General features: G+C 38.4%; 12 protein-coding genes and 1 non-coding gene across 13 annotated transcripts; 8 read left to right on the forward strand and 5 right to left on the reverse strand.

Moving 5' to 3' along the window:
• Positions 1-33: 33 nt before the first annotated feature.
• Positions 34-1881, reverse strand: IRS4 (Irs4p; the record flags this gene model as incomplete). Its single annotated transcript, XM_033911751.1, has 1 exon — positions 34-1881. One exon carries the CDS (start codon positions 1879-1881, stop codon positions 34-36), a length of 1848 nt encoding a protein of 615 aa, XP_033767642.1.
• Positions 1882-2154: 273 nt separating this feature from the next.
• VPS51 (Vps51p) lies at positions 2155-2649 on the forward strand (the record flags this gene model as incomplete). The annotated part of the gene is made up of 1 exon (XM_033911752.1): positions 2155-2649. One exon carries the CDS (start codon positions 2155-2157, stop codon positions 2647-2649), a length of 495 nt encoding a protein of 164 aa, XP_033767643.1.
• Positions 2650-3050: 401 nt separating this feature from the next.
• ALY1 (Aly1p) lies at positions 3051-5795 on the forward strand (the record flags this gene model as incomplete). The annotated part of the gene is made up of 1 exon (XM_033911753.1): positions 3051-5795. The coding sequence occupies one exon, from the start codon at positions 3051-3053 to the stop codon at positions 5793-5795; it is 2745 nt and encodes a 914-aa protein (XP_033767644.1).
• A 187-nt stretch (positions 5796-5982) lies between these two features.
• Positions 5983-6951, reverse strand: NTR2 (Ntr2p; the record flags this gene model as incomplete). Its single annotated transcript, XM_033911754.1, has 1 exon — positions 5983-6951. One exon carries the CDS (start codon positions 6949-6951, stop codon positions 5983-5985), a length of 969 nt encoding a protein of 322 aa, XP_033767645.1.
• Positions 6952-7235: 284 nt separating this feature from the next.
• On the forward strand, positions 7236-8828 carry RQT4 (Rqt4p; the record flags this gene model as incomplete). The annotated part of the gene is made up of 1 exon (XM_033911755.1): positions 7236-8828. One exon carries the CDS (start codon positions 7236-7238, stop codon positions 8826-8828), a length of 1593 nt encoding a protein of 530 aa, XP_033767646.1.
• Positions 8829-8957: 129 nt separating this feature from the next.
• DBP7 (putative ATP-dependent RNA helicase) lies at positions 8958-11183 on the reverse strand (the record flags this gene model as incomplete). The annotated part of the gene is made up of 1 exon (XM_033911756.1): positions 8958-11183. One exon carries the CDS (start codon positions 11181-11183, stop codon positions 8958-8960), a length of 2226 nt encoding a protein of 741 aa, XP_033767647.1.
• Positions 11184-11577: 394 nt separating this feature from the next.
• Positions 11578-12426, forward strand: RPC37 (DNA-directed RNA polymerase III subunit C37; the record flags this gene model as incomplete). The annotated part of the gene is made up of 1 exon (XM_033911757.1): positions 11578-12426. One exon carries the CDS (start codon positions 11578-11580, stop codon positions 12424-12426), a length of 849 nt encoding a protein of 282 aa, XP_033767648.1.
• Positions 12427-12556: 130 nt separating this feature from the next.
• On the reverse strand, positions 12557-13474 carry GCN3 (translation initiation factor eIF2B subunit alpha; the record flags this gene model as incomplete). Its single annotated transcript, XM_033911758.1, has 1 exon — positions 12557-13474. One exon carries the CDS (start codon positions 13472-13474, stop codon positions 12557-12559), a length of 918 nt encoding a protein of 305 aa, XP_033767649.1.
• Positions 13475-14654: 1180 nt separating this feature from the next.
• On the forward strand, positions 14655-14727 carry SPAR_Ktrna13R. Its single transcript has one exon. It is a non-coding gene; the product is annotated as a tRNA-Arg (tRNA).
• Positions 14728-15049: 322 nt separating this feature from the next.
• On the forward strand, positions 15050-17347 carry BCH2 (Bch2p; the record flags this gene model as incomplete). Its single annotated transcript, XM_033911759.1, has 1 exon — positions 15050-17347. One exon carries the CDS (start codon positions 15050-15052, stop codon positions 17345-17347), a length of 2298 nt encoding a protein of 765 aa, XP_033767650.1.
• Positions 17348-17934: 587 nt separating this feature from the next.
• SAP190 (Sap190p) lies at positions 17935-21027 on the forward strand (the record flags this gene model as incomplete). Its single annotated transcript, XM_033911760.1, has 1 exon — positions 17935-21027. The coding sequence occupies one exon, from the start codon at positions 17935-17937 to the stop codon at positions 21025-21027; it is 3093 nt and encodes a 1030-aa protein (XP_033767651.1).
• A 216-nt stretch (positions 21028-21243) lies between these two features.
• On the reverse strand, positions 21244-23487 carry SET3 (histone-binding protein SET3; the record flags this gene model as incomplete). The annotated part of the gene is made up of 1 exon (XM_033911761.1): positions 21244-23487. One exon carries the CDS (start codon positions 23485-23487, stop codon positions 21244-21246), a length of 2244 nt encoding a protein of 747 aa, XP_033767652.1.
• A 452-nt stretch (positions 23488-23939) lies between these two features.
• On the forward strand, positions 23940-24761 carry GMH1 (Gmh1p; the record flags this gene model as incomplete). Its single annotated transcript, XM_033911762.1, has 1 exon — positions 23940-24761. One exon carries the CDS (start codon positions 23940-23942, stop codon positions 24759-24761), a length of 822 nt encoding a protein of 273 aa, XP_033767653.1.
• Between the last annotated feature and the right edge of the window lie 57 nt (positions 24762-24818).

The raw sequence follows: 24818 nt of genomic DNA on the forward strand, positions 1-24818 counted from the left end.
TATCTACTTGTGAAATGGTACGAATCACACTTGTCACGACGAGCTATTGTGGTCTATAAGAACTACGCGGTTTTCCTTCTTGATATTCTTGATCTCTTCCTTCATTTGCTTTCTCTTTTGCTTGGCCATCGCTTTGAGCGTACTCACTGGCACAACCGAGGTCGAAGCATATCTATCTACGCTATCCCAAACGCATTGCTCGACAACATTGGGAAGCTTTCTGCCATACAGGCACTGATCGACGAGCCACATACCCACAATGAAGGAGTTCCTGTCTAATGTACCATCTTTTCTTGTGTCTACTTTAGTGTAAATTTCTGCTAATAGACTATTGGGTAAATTAGACCGCTTCCAGATATCGCGGACTATGATATTTAAAATCAATCCATCCTCGGGTAAAGTGTTGATGGCTACGGAATCATGCTTCAAGGAGGGCCACCAGTTCAACAGGTTCAAATGACGGTGTCTGTTACTTACCCACATACTTTCGTAACGCTTTCTTTCGTTGTCCGTTACGAAGGTTATATCTGTATGGGATTTCCAAGGTTTATCCTCATTAAATTTCCGATTCCTTGTGCGATGGATAGGCCTGTGATGTGTCGTTTTATTGGCAGAATTCTTGATCTTCCTCTTAATTCTGTCTCTTTTGCGTGGCTTGGCTATAGCGCCCTGGTCCTGATCAGATCCAGAATCAGATTCAGTATCATCATATACATCATACGTATCGTTAGAAGGATTATACTTAAACCTCACATTTCCTTCGTGTAGCGAAGACGTATGATCGTTTTCCGCGTTTGTACTCACAGAAGTTTTACGTAGTGTTGTTTTAAATCTCATACTTGGCTGTTGTTCATGCTGTCCCAACTCTTCGTTGCTCGCATCCATTTCATATTGTGAAGATAAGTGTCTGGGCTTAGTACCAAAAACTTTCCTTTTAAATTTGTTGACAAGCTTCTTCTTCCTCATATCAGAAGAATAATTCGGAACCAAGTTAGGCAAGCTGCTTCCCTGGTTACTCGCCGTGGTAGTAGTGCTCGAGCTTGCAATAGATGGCTCTGATTCACATAACGAAAGTTGATTAATTGTTTGAGACAGACTTGTTTGTGACCTGTTAGAAATAACGTCTGAAGTGTCCAGATTTAGGCTATGCTTGGAATCGATACTGACTGATGACAGGTTTTCACTTTCATGAAGGACACCACTACCGATAAATGATGATTGCAAGGGAGGGGAGGGTCTACGTTTGGATTGAGTTTTGTTGTTATCTTTATTAATTGCAGGTTCCATAGAACCCGAGGATGGCCTTCTACTGGTACTTAATGGAGTAAATAAATTTTCTTGAGATCTATTGTCGGGAGTTCTTTGGGCAAGCGTCAATGATTCATTAGAGCCGTTTCTTGAGCATGAACGCGAGTGAATGCCCAACAAACCACTCAAATTTGGAGTTTCCAAACTTTTTAGTGTATCCAATCCTGAAGAATAAGGGTGATTGTTGTCTGAACTAAGTTTAGATTGTGAATGTGCTAAAGCCGCTGCCATTTGTGCAGTACTAATAACATTGTCTTTACCTGCGGGGCTTGGACTGTGTTTCTTAGACAACTCAACACCATTAGGCGCCGTTGTTTTAATCTTGGGAACCTGTTTTGTTCGTATGCGAGCCTTCTTTTGTTCTTGTTTCCGCCCTGGTCTCTGTAGCGATGACTCTGATAATCTTGTTTGAGCATTACTGTTCACCGTTAATGAAGGGCATGGACTGCTGACCTCATTGGAATGGTTCTGGAAGATAGCTTGCGCAGCATGCAACGAATCAGAAGCTCCTCGTTCAGTCAAAGTTACTGTTGTACCGCCATGATAACGTTGTTTACCAAACGAAAGTCTCATACTCTCCTGCAAATCTTTTCCTATGTCGAAAAACTAATTCTACCAAAGCTTTGGAAGTATATGCCACCTGTGCAACGAAAGGGTTGTTGTGGCTAGGGTCCATTACAGGATAGACCTTTTTGTGATGATTCAGGTTCGATATGCTTTATACGAGAAATCATCGAATTTTCGCTGCGTGGAAACAAGAGGCAGTAAGTTGTACGTATAGGTGAGGCTCTGCACAGAAGAGGCGTATTTGCAGTGGAACGGGATCTGACATGAATATAAGTACAGATGGCAGAACAGATTAGTCACAAAAAGTCCCTGAGGGTCAGCAGTCTGAACAAGGATAGAAGACTGCTCTTAAGAGAATTCTACAACTTGGAAAACGAACCAGATAAAGATGGAAAAGATGCACGTATAGGAGAAAAAGTCAGCAAGGCTCACTCTGAGGAGGGGCAAGTTACAGGTGTGAATGTAGATACTGAAGGAAACACTGAGAAACCGGTGAAAAAGGATGAATTAAGTGCAGCTGAAGAGGACCCCAAGGAGGGGTCAGAAGATGCTGAAGAAGAGATAAAAAACCTGCCCTTCAAGAGACTGGTACAAATTCACAACAAGCTCTTGGGCAAAGAAACTGAGACTAACAATTCTATAAAGAATACCATTTACGAAAACTATTATGACCTAATAAAAGTCAACGACCTCCTCAAAGAGATTACAAATGCCAATGAAGACCAAATTAGGACGCTGAAGCAAACTGTGGAATCTTTAATCAAGGAACTGTGATTTCTTGTGGTTTGCCGTGGTTTCCATCGAGCACTTCCTTCGAAAGAGTACTTTTGACTATATAGACCGAGTTTCCTCCTTTCTTGGTCAGTAAGCTCCCTCCAAACTGCCCAGCATGATTAGCAATCGCCCCGTTGTCGTACGTGGGCTCTGCCAAATGCTCTCCTAACATTTATATGATATATATGCAGATATATAATAGCGCCGCCTTTTTACCTCTTTGAGCGAATTGCAAAATATTGACTCTTTTGTCTTATTTCGCTATCCCCATCTTATCAAAAATGAGAACAACTCGTTGAAATAAGAAGAGACAAGCATCAAGAAAGACAACCAACAGAAAGTTCTGTTCCGCACAAATACGCTGGAATCTCATAGTATATTGCTTGATCCTCTATGACTACATGCTCCAATCCAATACAGAAAATGATACTGTAGCTCCAGTGTTCCCCATGGAGCAAGATATAAACGCAGCATCTGATGCCGTCCCACTAGTTCAGACAACAACGCTACAAGTCTTTGTAAAGCTTGCCGAGCCCATAGTATTTTTAAAAGGATTTGAAACTAACGGATTGTCTGAAATAGCCCCCAGTATCTTAAGAGGATCTCTTATCGTCAGAGTGTTGAAGCCGAAGAAATTAAAAAGTATATCGATAACATTTAAAGGGATATCCAGAACAGAATGGCCAGAGGGTATACCACCAAAGCGAGAAGATTTTTCAGATGTTGAAACTGTTGTTAATCATACTTGGCCATTTTATCAAGCGGACGACCACATGAATTCTTTCACCTTGGAAGATCACAGCTCAAATAAGTCGTCCAATCGCCCATCTATGAGTGACGAAGATTATTTACTTGAAAAAAGCGGTGCTTCAGTATATATTCCACCAATTGCCGAACCTCCTAAAGATAATAGCAATCTGAGTCTGGATGCGTATGAACGCAACTCATTATCATCGGATAATTTGAGTAACAAGCCAGTATCTAGTGATGTTTCTAATGACGACAGTAACCTGCTGGCTATCCAAAAGGCACCAGTATCATCATCTAGTCGAAGAGGATCGGTACCCGCAAATTTTCATGGTAATGCTTTGTCACCTCATACCTTCATATCTGATTTGTTTACGAGAACATTTAGTAATAGTGGTGCTACTCCAAGCCTTGATCAAGAGGATACCTATCTTACACCGTCCAAAGATTCTAAAGAGGTTTTTATCTTTCGACCGGGCGACTATATCTACACTTTTGAACAGCCAATATCACAATCTTATCCAGAAAGTATAAAGGCGAATTTCGGTTCCGTGGAGTATAAACTGTCAATAGATATAGAAAGGTTTGGCGCATTCAAATCAGCTATACATGCTCAATTACCCATCCAAGTCGTAAGGCTTCCTTCTGATGGATCCGTAGAGGAGACTGAGGCTATTGCAATTTCCAAGGACTGGAAAGATCTTCTTCATTATGACGTGGTAATTTTTTCGAAAGAAATTGTTTTGAATGCGTTTTTGCCCATTGACTTCCATTTCGCTCCCTTAGATAAAGTTACTCTGCATCGGATAAGAATATATCTAACCGAGTCCATGGAATACATCTGTAATAGTAATGGGAATCATGAGAAGGCTCGTCGATTGGAGCCAACCAAAAAATTTTTGTTGGCTGAACATAATGGTCCAAAACTACCTCATATCCCAACTGGTTCCAATCCTTTGAAAGCTAAAAATAGAGGAAACATCCTCCTGGATGAAAAATCCGGCGACCTAGTTAATAAAGATTTCCAGTTCGAAGTGTTCGTTCCAAGCAAGTTTACAAATAGTATACGGTTACACCCTGATACCAATTATGATAAAATCAAAGCCCATCATTGGATAAAAGTCTGTCTTCGTCTTTCCAAGAAGTACGGGGATAATAGAAAACATTTCGAAATAAGTATTGATTCTCCAATTCACATTTTAAATCAACTGTGCTCACACGCAAATACTTTACTACCAAGCTACGAGAGTCACTTCCAGTATTGCGATGAAAATGGCAATTTCGCACCAACGGCAGATCAGCAGAATTACGCAAGTCATCATGATTCCAATATTTTCTTTCCAAAGGAAGTGCTGTCGTCTCCGGTTCTTTCACCAAACGTACAGAAGATGAACATTAGAATACCGTCTGATCTTCCAGTCGTACGTAATAGAACTGAAAGCGCGAGAAAAAGCAAGGCGGATAATGCCTCCAAGAAGAATGCTCAAAGTGACAATGTCTTTGCATCCAAACAGCTAGTCGCAAACATTTATAAGCCCAATCAAATTCCAAGGGAACTAACTTCCCCTCAGGCGTTACCGTTGTCGCCCATCACCTCACCAATACTGAATCATCAACCACTATCAAACTCCCCACCTCCAGATTTTGATTTTGATCTAGCAAAGCACGGAACAGCTGATGTTAATGCTATTCCCGTAGATCCTCCATCATATTTTGATGTGTTAAAGGCCGATGGTATTGATTTACCATGTTACGATGCAAGTTCATCTAGAATTCCCGAACTAAAATTAAACAAATCTAGGGAGACATTGGCCAGCATTGAGGAGGATTCCTTCAATGGTTGGTCTCAAATCGATGACTTATCCGACGAAGATGATAATGATGGCGATATAGCATCCGGTTTTAACTTTAAATTGTCAAACAGTGGCGCCAGTGAGAATGTTAATTCACACACTCCTATTTTGCAGTCTTTAAACATGAGTCTTGATGGGAGAAAAAAAAATCGTACCAGTCTCCATGCAACATCAGTATTACCTAGCACAATAAGGCAGAATAACCAGCATTTCAACGACATAAGCCAGATGCTAGGCAGTGGTGACGAAGATGCCTTCGCTAAAGGCCAATCGTCGAACTCCAATAAGAAACTACCCATACTTAAAATCAATGATAACATCATACAACCTAAGAGCAATAATAATAGACTTGGTGATCTCGAAGACACCATGGATTCTTCAGTCGATATCACAGCATTTTATGATCCTAGGATGTCATCTGATTCCAAATTTGATTGGGAAGAAGCCAAGAACCATGTCGATCCAACGGGCTACTCGGTAAATGTTGCTAGTGAAAACCGTGTAATGGACGATTTTAAAAAAGCATTTCGCGAAAAGAGAAAATAAGTGCATTAATTTTATGCTTCAATAAATTACTGCCATTTTTATTTTGTCTCCTGTTATCTAAAGTGTGCAATATATTGGACATTTTATAGTATACAAATATACATTATCTTTCTATACATTCATATCATTTTTTATCGGGAGATAAATTCCCTCTACCAGTACTTGAAAAGATAAACATGATTAACCTTCAGTTGCCTATGAGCTTATTTATTAGGTTTGTCTTAGAATTTTCCAAGTCAATTTTTGCCTTTTCTAAAGCTTGCAATCTCATTTCAACCTTCTTCCTTTGCAAGCAGATCTTCGAAACCATCTCGCTTATCTCCTCAATGGTGTTGTCACTTTCATCATCGTCTGGGAAAAGTATTGGTAGGGATGTGATGATTCCTTCATTCGGTTTGTGTATATTTCCCTTGCTTAAAAGCTGCGTCTCCCATTCTTCATCGACTCTGTAAGGCGCATCATTTATGGCTTCCTCAATAATCTTTCTTTTAGAATCCTTTTGAATGGCAATTTGATTATCTGTGAGTGCTAGCCTTTCGTCTTGAAAGCCCTGCATTTCATCGTCACTGAAATTCTCAATCTCTTTTTCATTGGTGCGTTTCAGACCACCATTCGATTTTATTGTCTCCATAATCTCACGTTTATCCTCACTGTCTAACAGTTTTACATAGTCTCTCTCTCTTACGACATCGCTTTTACTGATTTTCCTTCTAGAAATTGATTTCTGTGCCTTCAGTTTTGCAATTTCTTCTCGAGTTGGTATACTAGTAGTGTGCTCGCCTTCGAAGCTATTACTAGCCTCCGAGGAATCACTTAATAAATCGTGGTTTCCTTCCACTAAGTCTTCCATATTAAGAACCACCGCATCATCTTTGTTCCCCATCGATGTATCGGTATTTTTCTTTGAATGGTAGAGGTCTTTATAATGCGAATCATTCTCCTTTATTGCTTGCTCACCATCAAAGGTAATGTCGCGCTTGGGCACTTTCTTAAACTTTATTGGTTGCAGAGCACAAACATCGTTGTCATCATCTTCAAAATCGTTCAGCGTTACGGCCTTAATTTGCTGTGTTGGCCTATGAGCAGAACCATCAACTCCAAGCTCCTCAGGGTGATCACTTGGTAACCTAATTTTGTTTCTTTTCTTAATCGCCATGATGTGTTCAAATCCTATACCATCGCTAGGTAGAATTTGACTTAACTCAACCAGTTTTACTGCTCATCCAAAAGACAAATCTGTTGTCATTGTCCTCAAATATGAGGTTTATTTTGATATTCCTTATGATCTTCGCTTGCCGGGTATCGCGCCAATATTGAAATATTTACAGCAAGAAAAAAGTAGAAAAAGCCTAACAGCCAGCGGATGGCGTCAGAGTGAACAGGATCTGAGAAACGGTGGGGTGTTTAACTCTAATCTTGGGTTGACAGTAATTATTAATAATGACAAGGCAGCAGGCTATTGACTATGCGACCAAAAAAGTTCCGCAAATATTGCCTTTAGAAGAGTCTGATGTAAAAGCCTTGTGCGAGCAGGTGCTGAGCACAACATCTAATAATCCAGAACAAATTGCCTCAAAATTTTTGGAGTTCCTAGGCCATGAAGATCTATCTTTTGAGTTTGTAATGAGGTTCAATGAACTTTTGAATCAAACTGATAAAAGAGAGGAAAAGAAAACGAAAAATGCACACCTTGATCAGATTGCCCCCATTGCATCGAAAAAAGAATCAAAGCTGCTCACTAATAACAATGTTACCAGGGTTGAGAATGAACAACCGAAAAAAATAAAGGAGGGGAGGAAAAGCTTAACAACGAAGCCTACCATTCAGCCATCAAATCAACCCACACAATCAAAATCTACGAAGGGGAAAAAAGAGCACAAATCTAAAGAGAAATTACAGTCGTTGCAAGAAATTGACGATGCAATCAAGATACTAGAGCTTCGAGATAGCGGTTCTTCTAAAAATTGTAACTGTCAAGGCACAAGGCATCCGGTTTTCGACATAGCACCAAACTGCCTTCACTGTGGTAAAGTTGTCTGTGTTATAGAGGGACTGAATAAAGGTAAATGCGGCCACTGCCATGAGCTATTGATTTCTGATGACGAGAGGACACAGATGATGAAAATTTTAGACCAGGAGAAAAACGAATTGAGCAGTTCACCATCGTCCTTATCTAATGCGTCGAATGATGCTAATATCCCAAAGAAGAAGACAAAAACCTATAAGATAACTTCCGGCATGGGTAAAAATTTATTTGCTGAACAGGACAAATTATTTGATTTCATCGAAAGGAAAAGAGAAAGAGAAAGAAAACGTAATGAAGTGTTGAAATTACAAGAGAAACAAGAAGAGAGTGGAACAAATGAGAGGCAAGTTGGAGAGCAAGACCATACAGTGGAGGAAAACCCAGAGTTGTTAGCAGCACAAGAACGGCTAGATAGATTATTACATTTCCAAGATACTTCAGCAGAAAGAACTAAAATTATTGATAATGCTAGTGACTTTGACATGAATCAGGAGATTGGGTTATGGGGTAGCGCAAGAGAAAGGGCTCTCGCATTAAAGAAGCAACAACGTAATCTAAGAAAGTGGGAAAAAGTAGAAAAGGAACGTAATGGCAGGCGCGAAAAATATGTTGTTAGCATGAATATAGGTTCCAACGGTAAAGTAACTATGACAGAAGTCCCGAAGGATACAAACAACGTAGTTGCAGGTTCAGATGATGACGAAAGCGATATAAGTGACGGAGAAGATATCAGTGACCTTAAACACATAAATGCTCTAAAAGGTGAAATAAATAGAACGAAAGCCATGGAAAATCTACATTTGCAGTCCAAAGCATGGGATTTCGAACGTGACAAGAAACAGTTCGATAGGCCCACGTATGTGAAAAAGAATGCAGGAACTGTACAACAGAATGGTAGAAGAGAAGAAAAGATCGACGACATGCAAGGTTATGACTTAAGGTCGAAAGTGCAGGTCGATCAAAACGCAGACGCATCGGTGGAACAGAATATTCTTGCTGTACTTTAACGAACGGTAAAAACTTAGATTATAAATGGTAGAGAGTATATCTGTTATTCACTTTCTGTGAGTTTTACGATTTTCTTTTATCTTGTTAATATACAATCTTTCTATAAGAATCAATGCTAGTTCGTCTATTTAATAGTTAAATTCACTTGCTATTTGCTTCTCTGCCATACGAGCCATACGAAACATTTTATTTTTAGAGTTTTCCTTGGTTGGCTTCTTTTCATTACCATCCTTACTACTTTGCAATCCCATAGCCTTAGGCCTCTCACGTAATCCAAAACTTTTAGCCAAATGGCCCAAATGCAAGAACTTCACGTTAAAAAACTTCTTTTCTTGCGAGATATGTGTTGCGTAAGCCCTCACATGACTAATAAAACCTTTAACAGCCAAATTCTTGAACGCAGAATCTCCCACTACTCGTCTTTCTATATTCAAATGCCATGTTGTGGCGTTCGTATCCCACTCATATTCTTTATCACCCACATCTTTATTTTTAGACGATTTTTCATCTTTCCTAATGAATTTATCATTTCTATTGACATTCACGTCTTTGAAAGCCGGCATTAGTATTTCTTTATCAAACTTCAATAATTCCCAACCCATCGGATGATAAGGCTGAATGTAGTCCATGTATTTTTCCTCTTCGCCAGGAAGTAAAAATAACAAACTTTCACCCTTCTCACCAGCCCGCGCTGTACGACCCACTCTATGCAAATGGTCTTCAACAGCAAATGGTGGGTCTAACTCAATAACAGATCCGACTTGGGGAAGATCTAGGCCTCTACTTGCAACATCTGTACAAAACATGATCAAATGTTTTCCCTTGGTGGCTTCATTTTCGCGAGCAAAATGCTGCAATGTGGAGGTTCTAGTTTGTTGAGATAAAGAACCGTGCAATTTATAAATCACTACATCAGGGTCTTTCGAATCTGAGAAACAGGGAAACATAGTGTTTCCTTTTGTCAGTAGTCTTACAGAATCACCTGTCAAATTTCTATGGTGCCCATCACTTCCGGAAAATGCGTCATAATGAAACTCCACACTGTCCGAACATGATACAAATACGATTGTACGCAGCGTGCTGGACTGCGAGTCAGTATTGATGAAATCTTTGCTAATATTGTTCAAAGTAGCAGCCAATGTGACAAGACGCAACTTGGGCGGGACAATAGTGATCCTCTGCAACAGTTGATCGGGTGCTACCGTTACTACATCAGCGTCCTTCTTTGTACCATTGCTAATCAATTTGTAATCTTTCAAGGCCACATTTCTCAACCTATTAACACCATCAGTTAGCGTAGCACTACATAGCATGTGCACTAACTTATGGGGTAGCTTGGGGAATCTGTCGGAATTGATGGGAATATCATGAACAATCTTAATAATTTCGCTGATTGTCTCGTCAAACCCCAACTCCATTAACTTATCTCCTTCATCCAATACAATATACCTCAAAGATTGACTCAATTGCTCCTTAATAACTTTTGTATTTTGCAAATGATCCAAAATTCGACCTGGTGTACCGATAATGAAATTACAACCCTTACGTAATCTAGCTTTTTCCGATTTCTTACGTTCTCCACCAATCAATAGACATGGGACCAAATAGTGACAACATGAGACAAGGATGGAACAGACATGGTATATTTGCGATGCCAATTCACGCGTAGGAGCAACCACCAAGGCAAACGCACCAGAAGTACGATCAACACGGGTTTCCATATTCAAAATAGTAGATATTATGGGCAAGAGATATGACAAAGTCTTACCTGAACCTGTTTGAGCATGAACGAAAAAATCGTTCTTCCCCGCGTTACCTATTATTTGAGGGATGGCCTGCTTTTGGATGCTCGTAGGCTTTTTGATACGCATTTTTTCCTCCAGATGAGAAACAAGGATATCAGAGACGCCTAGAGACGCAAACAGATCACCTTTCAATGGTGCGTTAGACGGATTGATGGCAACATTTTCATCATGGATATTAGTGTTTACCGCGGTTGTAATCTCTCTGTTGGATGTAAACAGAGAAGAGACAAACTGAGAATCAGCTGGCAGAATTCTTCCCTGAGTATTATGAGCATTTCTACCTTTATGTTTTTCCTGCTCTTCAGAACTATTGGCATTATCCTTATGTATTTTTCTACCGGAATTCTCACCTCTTCCCGGAACTGACCCTTGGTCTCCTGTACTGTTTGCCCTCCTTTTCCTCGAGGCAGTCTTGCCGTCTAGCTTCATCTTCATTCTTCTTCTATCCTTCCATCTACCGCCTGTGACCTTGGCAGCTTGTTTATAGGAACTTCCTGTAGCGTCCTCATTGGTGGTAAAATTTAGCAGCATCGAATCATCATCGCTCATCCTGGTGGTAAAATTGCTGAATAAATGTGCTTGCTTGGCTGAATAATCAGAAACGAAAAGAAATATAAATATTCATACCTTCTTAAATTACAAATACCACATACATGTATCAATCTTTTACTTTTCTAAGCTCATCGCAAATTTTTCAAGAAAATCGGCAACCTAAAATATCAGGGCTTTCAACGTTTTTTCCTAGGGTATTAATTTGTTTTGTAGTAGGTATCTTGGAAAATTCGCTCAATTGTTCAGGTCTTAGGGTTAGTATTCTGGCAAAAATTATTCAAGAAAAAAAAGAAATGTTGTAATAAATGTAGATGATGAATAAAGCGAGAGATGAGCTAAGATGATCTGGCTGAAACAGTGCAGGTAAACGTGCAGTAGGTTGGTGTTATAGATGAGTATTGACAACAAGTTGTTTGTTACTGAAGAGGAGGAGGAAGACAGGACGCAGGACCGTGCTGATGTTGAGGATGAGTCTAATGATGTTGATATGATAGCGGATGAGAACGGTACAGACAGCGCTATTGCTAACGAACAAGAGAAAGGAGCCGAAGAAGTAACAGCTGGAGAAGATACCGGTGAAGAAGAAGAGGATGACCCAGTAATCGAGGAGTTTCCATTGAATATCTCCGGAAACGATGAGTCACTACATGTGTTTCAGTACGCAAATAGACCAAGGCTGGTGGGACGCAAGCCTGCTGAGCATCCGTTCATCTCTGCGGCGAGATATAAACCCAAGTCGCATCTATGGGAAATAGACATTCCTTTAGATGAACAGGCCTTCTATAACAAGGATAAAGCTGAGAGCGATTGGAACGGTGTCAATGTCCAGACATTAAAAGGCGTAGGCGTGGAAAACGATGGCCAGTATGCTGCGTTTGTCAAAGATATGCAGGTCTATTTGGTACCTGTTGAGAGGGTAGCACAACTGAAACCATATTTTAGGTATATTGACGACGTGAATGTAACAAGAAAGCAGGAGGACGCCAAAAGGAACCCCAATCCTTCCTCACAACGTGCTCAGGTGGTCACCATGTCTGTCAAGAGCGTCAATGATCCTTCACAGAACAGGCTCACTGGTTCCCTGCTGGCACATAAAGTGGCCGATGAAGAGGCTAACCTTGAATTGACCTGGGCAGAAGGTACTTTTGAGCAGTTCAAAGAAACTGTAGTGAAGGAAGCCGAAGATAAAACCTTGATAGCTTTAGAAAAACAAGAAGACTATATAGATAATTTAGTTTGAAGTACATAATGCATTATCAAAGAAAGAACAGCATCTGACATCGGTTCATAAAAAAAGATGTTCTTGTGCTTTTTCCTCTGTTTCTATTAAGTTATTGCGTACATAAGGCTATATATTCCCGTGATTTTTTTCAATCATACCACATCTTGATTAACTCTTCTGAAACGGCACTTGGAGTTAGGACCCCTAAGTCTGTGATCAATGCAGTAATGTATTCTTGTGCGGTATAGTCGATAGTGGGCCCACGCAATGCATCTTCCAAATCGTCTGTACGGCGTGTGAAATCCAAAGGAGGGCCGGCCATAGGTAAGTCATCGGAAGACAATGGAAACATACGAACGAACTTGTGACTTTCGGTGACCACGTAGAATGGTTTTCTTGCATTGTGTGCTAGAACACCCACTGAATAAGTACCTACGAGATTTATAATACCACCTGATTCTGCCACACCCTCAGCACCAACAAACACTTTGTCGACTTTGTCGATTACTGCCCCAACCGCGCTATCGACAATAAGGGTCACAGGTATGCCCTTTTGCTCAAGTAAAGAATATAACTGGTTCCCCTGTTTACTTGGCCTTGATTCTGTCACAACGCACCTAAACCTAATAAACTTATTTGCTGCGTGGTTTAATAACGAAAATACTGCTCTCGAATAACCATGTACCAAAATGATATCATCATCAGCTATGAAATCTACCCCTATTTCTGCAATTTTGTTACGTGATTTTTTGGCTCTCGATACAAAAAGTTGACCGTTCTCAATTAAGTGCTGTTTACAGTTTTCCCAATCACCGTATAAATGAAGATTTCTTAAGACAAACCTCATGAAAATATCACAACCGGCTCTCAAGGATACCGAATTCGGAATGGATTTAATAAGTTCTTCCGTGGAACTCTTTATTGTGTTAATCATTTCCGCCGCTGTTTCTGGTGTTTTTATTCTTAATAATGTGACCAATGCTTCAATGGCAGCAATCGGCATTGTCATCTCAGTATCTTCTTCTAGAAACCTCAGATAAGTTTCTGTAATATTAAACTCCGACATCCTTGCTTTCGATCTGCGGTATGCTTAGGTTTTTCAAAATGATATATATCAACTACAGTGAAGAAATCTATGATTAAGATGATTTCGTTCACTATTTGAGCACTATGATACTTACATTTCACCATAGGCTTTACCAATTTTTTCATTTTTTTTTTTTCATTTTTCTTCGGATGAAATTTATCTATTGTAAAAATGAAATGTAAGAAGCTATATACATCTAACTCTAATGGTGCTGTGCCGTGTTGGACTCTTTCGATAGAGCGGCATACTCTCCAACATGGTAAAATAATGGGAATGGAGTCCTTACTCCTCTTCACAAAAGAGATACCATTCGTGGCGCTATTTCTTACCGACATAAAATGAGGCCAACTATTCTTGTAAGCGCTAATTATATATGTTTAGTTTTCATCCTGAAAAGCAATAGGAATACAAGCTATCAGTTGGTTATTATCTTGTATTTGCTTTGTAAGAAGTGATCGCTTGCATCAGCTTCTTTTAGATTCGACTACTGTATTTCATAACTTGTATCCTCCTTTTACGCCGAATGTAATAACTTACTAGTGTCATGACTACTAGTCAATAAACGACACTTGATTCCTATTCCAATAGCTTCCTATTCTAATGTATTTGAATATCAGGTCTGCTATCACAAAATTTCTTAGAGCAACGTATTTAAGCCTGAGATTTCTTGTGAATATTTGGATAATTGATCTTGATTTGTATGGACTTCCTTAGAGGTAACCGAAGCACAGGCGCTACCATGAGAATTGGGTGAATAATTAGATAATTGTTGGGATTCCATTGTTACTAAAGGCTATGATATTACGTATACAGAATATACTAGAAGTTCTCCTCGACGATATAGGAATCCACAAAAGGGAATCGATAGTTCTACATAGTATTATTACTTTATCTTCTTTCCCTTTATATGCTATCATTCATTATCCTATTACATTCTCAATCTTTGCATTTCAGCTTCCATTGAATTTGATGACATTTTCTTAGTCTTTATGCCATCGTCTTGCACCGCATATTATAATATAATATTGAATAGATGATATTAGAATTTCATTCCAACAATAATAAGTCTGACAACAAGTTACTCTCCTGAACGACTTTAGGATTGTCAAGACATTCGGTATTACCCAAACCCGTAATACAACATAATTAAGGATTCTTGTTCCTCGTGGCCCAATGGTCACGGCGTCTGGCTACGAACCAGAAGATTCCAGGTTCAAGTCCTGGCGGGGAAGAATTATTTTTTTTTGTTTTGCAGTTTTCATACTATTGTCTTTTCAGTGATGTAATAAGGTTAATATGGGGGAAAGAGTATGGTTCTGGTGTCGTACAATGCCGTGTTATTTGAACAAGCCGTCATCAACTCTCCGAGGCATTGTTACATCGTTTGGGAAAAATAAGATATGGATAATAGTGTATCCAAATTTCAACATAAAAATAGAAAAAAGAAAATGAAAAACGGCAATTAAGATACATTGCGTGCAAAGAAAAAGGGTACATATATCCAGTGGTGTAAGTAATAAAGTAAAATTAATAGATCAATTGGCCTCGAGGAATATGAGTTTTTTATGGGGATCTACGAAGGCCAAGAAAAGTAAAAATAAAAAGGTCGGAGGTTCTCTTCCATCAAGTGCTATTTCACAGCAACGTGTAAAGCCAACACGTAAAAATGTTCCCATAGATTACCCAAGGACTTTGGAGAAAGTGCATGGTGAAAGCTTAATTTTTAGAACATCCCTTTTAACTGAATTGGTGAGTACTGGTAAGTCTGGTATTGGACCTCCAGACTTAATCCATTGTACAGAGCTAGATAAATTTCATGATGAAAAAATTGGCGAATTCTTTTACATCACCGGGATCGACGCTTCGAGTATCTCCATGCCAATTGCATTTTTGAAGCTGATAAAATGGAATGATGGCAAGAAACTGAAATCAGTATCCTTGAAGAATGACAACATTACGACCTACTGCACCTTCAATATCTTTCAGAGATTGGACATCAGGTTAAGATATGAATCTGAAGACGTTTATCAAGTTAATGTTATTGATTGTTTGGATGGAAAAAATGAAATATCGTTGAGTGATCTCATTTGGGAAGAAACTTTCGTGAGCTGCTGCATAAGAAGCATGATCATTAATTCAGATTTTGAAAGAAAAATGCCTGGGTTAGTGGAATTGCCATTTGTTTTTGAAAATCGATGCCCAAGTGATTACAAAAGGGTAATTGATTCATTGTGTAAATTCTTACCAAGATTTTTGGAATGTGGTTGGGATTCTACGAAGAGCGTCTACGCAACAATACTAAATAACTACCTAACCGAATCATTATTGGTATTCCTGTCTATAACTCCAGGATTTATAACAGACTATGCGATCCAAGTTTTAGATAAACTAATCACGAACGACCCATCAAATTCTAGATATTACGCTATTGTTATTATTTCTATCATGGAACAAAGCAGTGACCGCGATTTAGAAATGGTTAAACGAATACATGCTGTATTAGACCTATTACTACCCGAACTATATGAATTGGCATCTGACGACCCTTACAGTTCCGACTTAATCAATTGCATCACCGATGTGTTAAGCATTCAAGCAAGGTTTCTGTTGGATAGCAACGACTATGAACTATCTTTATCTATTGCCACATTGGCCACTAATTTATCTTCAGACAATTTTGAGTCTTGGTTCCTGTTGTGCAAAAGCTATGTTTTTTTACAGCAGTACGATAAGGCACTGCTCTCAATTAATTCGATGCCCTGTTTAGCTGAATACGACATTGTTAAACAGGCCCAGATCAATGCGTTTAAGTTGCATATGAACTTCTACAAGGCACCATTATGCCATAGCAGAGAACACTGTACTATGACCTCACATGAGTTGAATCACCTCATGAATACCATGCATTACGAAAATGAATTGGAGCTGAGGACAATAATATTTGGACGCACTGTAATGCCCAACGAATCTAAATACGGATGTATTGAAGAGATATGGAATAAATCCTGTCTTGAATTAGGACCCATTTGCGGACCCCAAAGTGACAATCTCATAAACTTTGTCTCTCAGCAAGAGGTAAACACTGTAGGCGATCTAATGTTACTGAAACGAAGCAAAGAAACCAGACAAACGAGTTGGTTTAGTGAGCAAGTGCGTCTTCTGTTGATGGAGCTAGTTGCTAGAATCGGCTGGAATGCCTTACTTCAGCTAAGGTCTGAGGTTTTCGTTATGGAAAGCAAATTCAAAATGATAGATTCTTCAGATAAACTGTCCACAGAACTGCGTCAGAAGAGGCTATGCCAGAGATGGTTTGATTCTATGTTTTTAGACATTTATGAAGACTTGAGTATTAGCACTTCATCTCAAGAAAATAAGGCTACGGCGAAATACAGCGGGTTGGAATGGGAACTGCTCGGCTTAACTTTGCTTCGAGTCAGTGACTTACCCGATGCAGTAGCATGCCTACGAACAAGTATTTTGGCAAGGTTTGACCCTATCAGTTGTTACCATCTCTTGAACCTCTATTTATCCATGGGTTTTAATGATGAGTTTATGAGAAGATTTGACGTCGATATCATTTTGGACTTACTAGTGAAATTGATCTCCTTTCGTATACGCTTCTATGACAGATTTCAGATATTTTCCCTCCAAGTACTAAGGAAGCTAGAGGGGCAGCTAGGCTCCGAAATTATCAAGAATAAAATAATCAACTCTCTTTATGGGCAAGCTGGAATTACGTTGGTAATAGATTATATGCTTGGATGCCTTTCTGAGAATGGGGATGAATCCTACTTAGCCTACGAACGGCCTCTTCCAGAGCTTCCTTCCACTATTCGAGATCCGGTAGGCTAACGGGTTTAATAAGTCTATGCATATGTATATATATATATATATATATGTCTGTATTCTTAATGGACAAATTCACGGCTATAATTCTAAAACTATAGCGCGGGTAATATCCTAGTAGTAATTTTTCAACGATTTGACAGAGTAAAAAATGACCAGCGTAAAAATAACATCAATACGTCAAGGGTATACTAGACCCTTTTCAGCTTTTTCCTCGTCCACTCTAAGACATATCAAAGGTAAGGAAGGTGTTGGATATTTACTACTGTAATTTCACCTTTTATTTCTTTTTTTTTGCCGCGCAATTGTTTGTTCGTAATAGATTTTTTATCAAGTCAAGAATTTTTTATTCTTGCAAAGGCCGGTTCACGAATAAAGAGTTGCATTTGCCTTGTAATTCGTACGGTTGATTGTCATTTTTTGTATTATAATACACGAAGCGTATCTCATTGAAGTATTTCATTTTTAGCATTTCCTTTATCATCTTTTGTTTTGTTCGTTCATTTACTTTAGTGTTTAATTGATAAGTTCTGGTATCCTCTTCTCTTATTTCACTTCTTTATTTGCTTTAGTTACGAAACGATTATAACAGCATGTCAGGTTCTTTCTGGAAGTTTGGTCAGGATTACTCAATAGAGTCGCCGGTTTCTAAGATTTTAAATAGTGCCTTTATTAAAATCGGTAAGGATCAAGATGAGGACGTACCTACTGGCGCACGTGAAGGAAGTACTGATGATGAAGAAGATAAATCGTCACATGGTTACATGACTTCTGAAGAGAAAATAGTTATCGAGAACGAAGAGAAGGAAGAAGAAAATAATCTGCCTACTACGGAATCGGAATATGAAAACTACAGACCCAATTTAGATGTCTTAGACGATTTGTTGGATGATGACGAGCTATACACGGAGTTAATGTGTTCCAATTTCAAGCTACTAATATTCTTGAAGTATCCTGAAGTTTTATCAAAATTGATAGAATATGTTACTAACGAGAAGGTTCTCGAAGAAGGAGCAGATAGTGTTAAAAAGCCTGAGATTATTGAAGGTGTAAACGATCGCCCTATTTTGATAGAACGGGACAGGAAGGGTGAAAAGGAGGATGCTGAAGAAGATAACTCAGAAGAAATCACAAACGATAGTGATCATGACTCTGGGGATGAGAGGAGTGTCGATTCCGAAGAAACAAGCATCACTTTGCCCCCAGAATCTGAAGAACAAGTGGAGACTAGAAGAGCCAGGATAGCTGCTGAGATTTTATCAGCGGATGTATGGCCTATATCCGCCGCAATAATGAAAAATAAAGACCTCCTTGGTAGATTGTGGTCAATACTAGATCACCCAGCTCCCTTACCGATACCTGCTTCCACTTACTTCATGAAAATAAATGAGAGACTTCTCGATATGGATATAACAGGAATGTTAGAGTTTATATTAAGCCGAGACAGTTTGGTTGCAAGGTTTTTGACACATGTCGACAATCCATCTTTGATGGACTTCCTTTTGAAAGTTATCTCGACGGATAAACCAGATTCTCCTACAGGAGTCATAAAGATACTAAAATCACAGGAATTAATACCTAAACTTTTAGATCATCTTAATCCGGAATACGGCATTTCCACACAGTCTGCGGCCGGCGATTTTATTAAGGCATTTGTCACGTTGAGCACTAACTCAAGCAATGAGCTTGCTTCGGGAATAGGTCCTAATGAATTGACAAGACAATTAGTATCAGAAGAAATGATAGAAAAGTTGATTAAGATAATGTTACAAGGTGGTACATGTTTAAGTAATGGTGTTGGAATTATAATAGAGTTGATTAGAAAGAACAACTCAGATTATGATTTCATTCAATTAGTATACACCACTTTAGAAAGTCATCCTCCCACTGATCGAGATCCAATTCACTTGATACATTTGGTCAAGCTTTTTGCTAAGCATATGCCGGATTTTGCTAGTATGCTAAACGAAACAAAGTTGCCATTAATGGAAATGCCATTTGGCAGTATTGAACCCCTGGGCTTTGAGAGGTTTAAAATCTGCGAACTTATTGCAGAACTATTGCACTGTTCTAATATGACACTACTAAATGAGCCTAATGGCGAGATTATTGCCGAAGAACGCGATATAGAAAGGGCCAAAGAATTTGAAAAAGAAAAAAAAACACCCATTGCGAACAATGACGCGGTATATTACGATAAGGATTGTGTGCAAGAGAAGGAGATCACAGAAAATTTAGGCGCTCTTCAAATTAACAATCAAGATGAAGGCGAAGAGGGTGAACTAGATGATACTGGGATATCAAATGTGAAAGCTGATGTGAAATCAGACGCGAAGGTAGTGGAGGGACTAGAAAATGATGCCTCTGGGGTTGAGTTGTATGATGAAACTTTGTCTGATACAGAATCCGTTAGAGAATGTCTAAGGGAAAAACCGCTTGTTGGAGATAGACTAAAGATTGCCCTAGAAGACACTAAAATATTGATCATTATCCTTGACATGTTCACCGAGTTTCCTTGGAACAACTTTTTGCATAATGTAATTTTTGATATTGCCCAGCAAATATTCAATGGTCCCCTCAAAACTGGTTATAATAGGTTCCTTTTGAAAGATTATTTGGTTGATGCATACCTAACTAAAAAGATAGTAGATGCCGACGAGGCATGTCAAGACTATGAAAAAAAGACTGGTTTACGCTATGGCTATATGGGTCATTTGACATTGATCGCCGAAGAAATATCGAAGTTCAAAGAATATATTGACGAAATGAAGCTGACGTTTTGTAATACTGCTGTTTCAGATCGACTTGAGGAACCATTTTGGAAAGAATATAGTGAAACAACCTTGGCCGATACGAGAGAGAAGTATAACACAGTTCTGGGAGATTTTGGCAATGAGCAGGAAAGCGATGATGATGATGTTATCAGAAATTCTGATTCCGAAGATATAATTGGTGATACAGATGGCAACGATAATTACGGGAATAGAGAAAATGATGAACTTCTTAGTAATGGACATGATACTGGAAACATGGACTTATACTATAACTTCAATAATAACGAGAATGATGAAAATGAAGAAGATTACGCAGAGTATAGTGATGTGGACAATAAAAATTACTATTCTAATGTCGGCACTAATGACGATGATTATGATAGTGATGACGGTAAATCCAAAAGTGCCGAATCCGACTTTAACGATAAAATATCTGAGGACAGAGACAACAAGAGCCTATATAGCGAGGATAATGACGAAAACAGGAGTGACAAATGGGCCTCAGGTACTTCATTGTTCCCCCCAGACCATTTTCCCAGTAGGTCGCAACCTTCAGATCCTAAACTGCAAGACCAGAATATTTTTCAGCACCAGTTCGACTTTGATGGTGTTGGCGATGATGATGACTATATGGATCCTAATGATGATGGTCAGTCATATGCTAGACCCGGTAATCCGTTATATACTACTCCAAAAACTCCACCAAGACCAAAGACTGTTCTTTTCAATTCTTTATCTGCATTGGATAATAATGATGAAGACGAAGAAGCGGCACTAAGCACTAGTGTTGATGATCGAATGGATAATGAGATATCAAGTGATGAGGACTCCGAAGATGAAGATGGAGACAATGATATGGCCAATGATGAGGGCTATTCATTATATAGGTCAAGAAGTAAAGAGGCTTTCTGAACTGAAATATTTACATGATCACATTTTCACTCTTCAACCACCAATTTTTTATTGCTTCCCTTTTTCGCATATAGGTCATTTATAATTCATCAAATATATACTTTTAGTTGATGCTTGTAATTTAATATTAACCAAAATATAATCTTAACAAATAACGAATATTCACTTTTTAAGTATAACAAAGTATATATAGGTGTATAAAGAGAATGTCCATAATTATTTCAGTAGCTTTTTTCTGTAATCCGCAAAACTTAATTTTTTTTTGGAATGAAGTTGGGAGGAAGAAAAATCAGATAAGTGCCTTAAACTTTCTGGTGACGATTCTTGCCTTGAATTGGTTGAAGCTTCTGTCATAGTCTCTTTAGTTTTCGATTGATTATGCGGTGCTTCCCTTGATAATTCTTTATTGAAACTTGAAAGAGAAGGGGTCCTAGTTAATGTGTGTTCATCCTTTGATTGTCCGTTTTCGAGATCATTTGCAGTTTGCCTTGACGTCTTGGTTATTGGTAAAGGAACTGGAATTGGTAATTCTTTGATATTAGTAATGTGAGATTCATCATAATCTGAGCTTTTCTTAATTATAAAAGGTTTTCCTGTAGCTTCTTTCTTTTTGGAAACAGAGATATTAGAAGAATACTGTGCGAATAAAGCGAATTTGAAGGGTTTCGCAATACCATTAGCATCTTTTTCATTATCGATAATATCCTTCTGAGAAATTTTAGTACCATCATTTCGATTGAAAAATTTTTGTTGATGAAAATTATTCAAAAGCATTGGAGCTCTTTCGATTTTATATTGAGCCTTTTCTTCTAGTCTATGTAAAATTGGCGGTTCACGTCTCTTTTTGTGCTCATATTGGTTAAGAATTTCATTCAGCTTATATCTATTGTTCATTTTCCCCCTGGATTTCACAGATTTATAGATACTTTGCGAATACCTCTTTACTTTCAGTAAATAGCAATCTTTAGAACTATTCCCGCAACCACATTCGCCGTTACTTAAAATTGTTTCTACTGAATTTATCAGGCCATACTTTTCAAGGTCATTCAAAGAGTCTATTGTCGTGCCCTCGATTAATTTTAATATAGGATGTCTTGAATCCCACTGCCACTTGATGTATAACTCCTCGTCCTCTGAAATATCTCTCAAAGCTCTCAGAACAAACTTTATTCTATTTGTTTTTATTCCATTGCTTTTGTCATTTCTATTGTCTGCGTCTTGTAATTTTATGGTTACTAATTCAACATTCGGCTGGCAGCTTCTTCTCAAATACCTAGTTGAGTTCCCTGATAGGCGTGCGTCTATATATATCGGCCAATGAGAATGGAAAATGACCCTTCTTTTAGCTGTGCCCCATATTCTGTAATGATTTCGCGGGTCTGTGAGATAATTTTTGTAGAAGTCCAGTTCTCCTAAAATCTCCTGAATGAAATCACCTTTCATACAGTCCCTTTTGAGATAAACTCCTAATTTCGTAAAGCCTGGATAAGTCCTGGAATATGCAATATCAGCATACGGTTTGACTTCAATAGACAGAGATTTGAAAGTTTTATGAGGGTATTGTATGACCCAGTTATCCTCCATATGTTTATTTAAGAACGGTTCGACCAGATCGTTCTTAAACACATTTTTTTTCAAAGGCAAGTATATTGCACCATATGCATCTTTGGCACTCAGAAAATGCTCTTTTTTTTTTGCCATAATAGCCAATCCCTCGGAAGAATTGGCTGAAGTGCTTCCGTTTTTGAGGTCTATGCTATTACTCGATGGGTTTCTTTTCCTCCTCTTGTCCTTGTAGTTACTATTCTCTTGATTCGTTGACAAGCTATCGCCACCATCACTGATAGTTGTACTTGGAGCTCTGTCCCGACCGTTATCCTTATTACTGGCACTATTATTAGGTGTAGAGGGGTCTACGGTCTTTATATTTATGCGTTCTTGTTGTATTCGCCTAGCTAAGTCAATATCTACTTCTCTTGGATCACAGGAGTTGCAGAGGTAATCATCGGGTGCCATTTCAATATCCTTGATCCCATAACAAATAGCATGCTGCCATCTATTGCAATGGTCACATTGGATAGTGAATCCATCATCATCATTCAAATCACATATACATGTAATTATACCCGCGTCAGGATCGACTATGTACGAATCAGGTACCGGCCATTGAGGCTGCTTTTCGATCTCTTCCTTTGCCGTGGTGGATGTTGCTGCTTCTACTGTCGATTGCTCAGTAATTTTTTTCAAAGCTAAAGGAACTGTAGCTGCTGTAGCCAATGCTGTTGCTGCCATTGCTACTGCTCCCTTTTTTTCCCTCTCATGGCACTGATTATGCTCAATAATATCAGCTTTAGAATCTATTTTTGAGGCTTCTTCAGTTCTTTTTTTTCCTTTAGAAAACAGTAACAATGTGGATGCGTCATCTAAGAGCGACTGCTCTTTTGAATTAGGTACTGACATGATACAGTGCTCGTATTTTGTGAAGTGCGACATAAAATTGCTATGAATAAGCTTTAAACTGTGTTTACTAGAAAGGTCCTTTATTACCACTTTCTAGTATAGAGCATATCGTTAATAATGATATGTGTTCATTATGATATAATCAGATGGATAAGTCAGTTGAACAATTTCCAGAGAAATAAAAGACTAATTCGATATCTTTAATGTTTCACATGAGTAGTATACTATGCTATAAATGTGTTTTAATAAAGAATATCGACAACCTGTGATCTAGAATGATAATTTCTAACAACTGTCACTTCTAACGATTTAGTGATCGCCAATAGACCTTACAAGAATACTAAACTTAACAGGGTTTAGATCTGTTGAAGTAGTTGCAAAAAGCCAGAAAGAAGCAGATTTCCGCACCAAATTTTTGCCTCATTGCCACTAGTTAGTCTAAGAATTTATTGATGTCATATTTACCGACTTATTCCAACGACTTGCCAGCAGGCCAGCAAGGTCAGAGGAAGCGCAGTGATGGTAATGAGAATAGTTCAGGAAGAGGATATGGTCAACAATCTGTGCCGATGGTAATCAAGAGGCTATTTAAAACACCAAAGAATTTGGACCTCGAGACAGCCAGCTGGGAAATGTTCCATCTGATTTTCCATCCAAGAAAGGCTTATAGGTCAATATATTATCAGCGACAGACGAAAAATCAGTGGGCTAGAGACGACCCCTCTTTCTTCATCTTCCAGATAGCTTTGATTTCACTCAGCTCTATTATTTGGTCAATTTATAATTCAGGTTTTAATAATGAGAGTGATATGGGGTTTTTTGGCATTATAGGCCATTTTTTCAAAAGTTTAGTAATGATGGTGGTTTTAGACTTCTTCATATTTGGGTTTATTATGGCGACGATTTTTTACCTTTTGTTGAATAGATCACATTTTAAATTCAAATCCAGCCAAAATAGCGTTGTAGAATGGGCTTATTGTTTTGATGTTCATTGTAATTCATTTTTAATCATCTTACTGTGCCTATACTTCATTCAGTTTTTATTGTTGCCTATAATCAATCTACAAAATTGGATTTCTTTACTCATTGGTAATTCGTTATACTGTTTCGCTATTGGCCATTATTTTATTTTAACGTTTTATGGCTACAACCAGTTGCCGTTCTTGAAAAATTTGAACTTTATACTTTTACCAACGTTAGGATTATCAATAATTTACCTAATTAGTTTATTTGGCATCGACTTATCCAAAAAATTGAGTTTTTACAACTACTGAGCAATAGAACACAGAAATAGAAAATACTGAGTTCTTTTGAGATAAAGTACATAATGA

Source organism: Saccharomyces paradoxus, chromosome XI (assembly GCF_002079055.1).
Source record: "Saccharomyces paradoxus chromosome XI, complete sequence".
NCBI lineage: Eukaryota > Fungi > Ascomycota > Saccharomycetes > Saccharomycetales > Saccharomycetaceae > Saccharomyces > Saccharomyces paradoxus.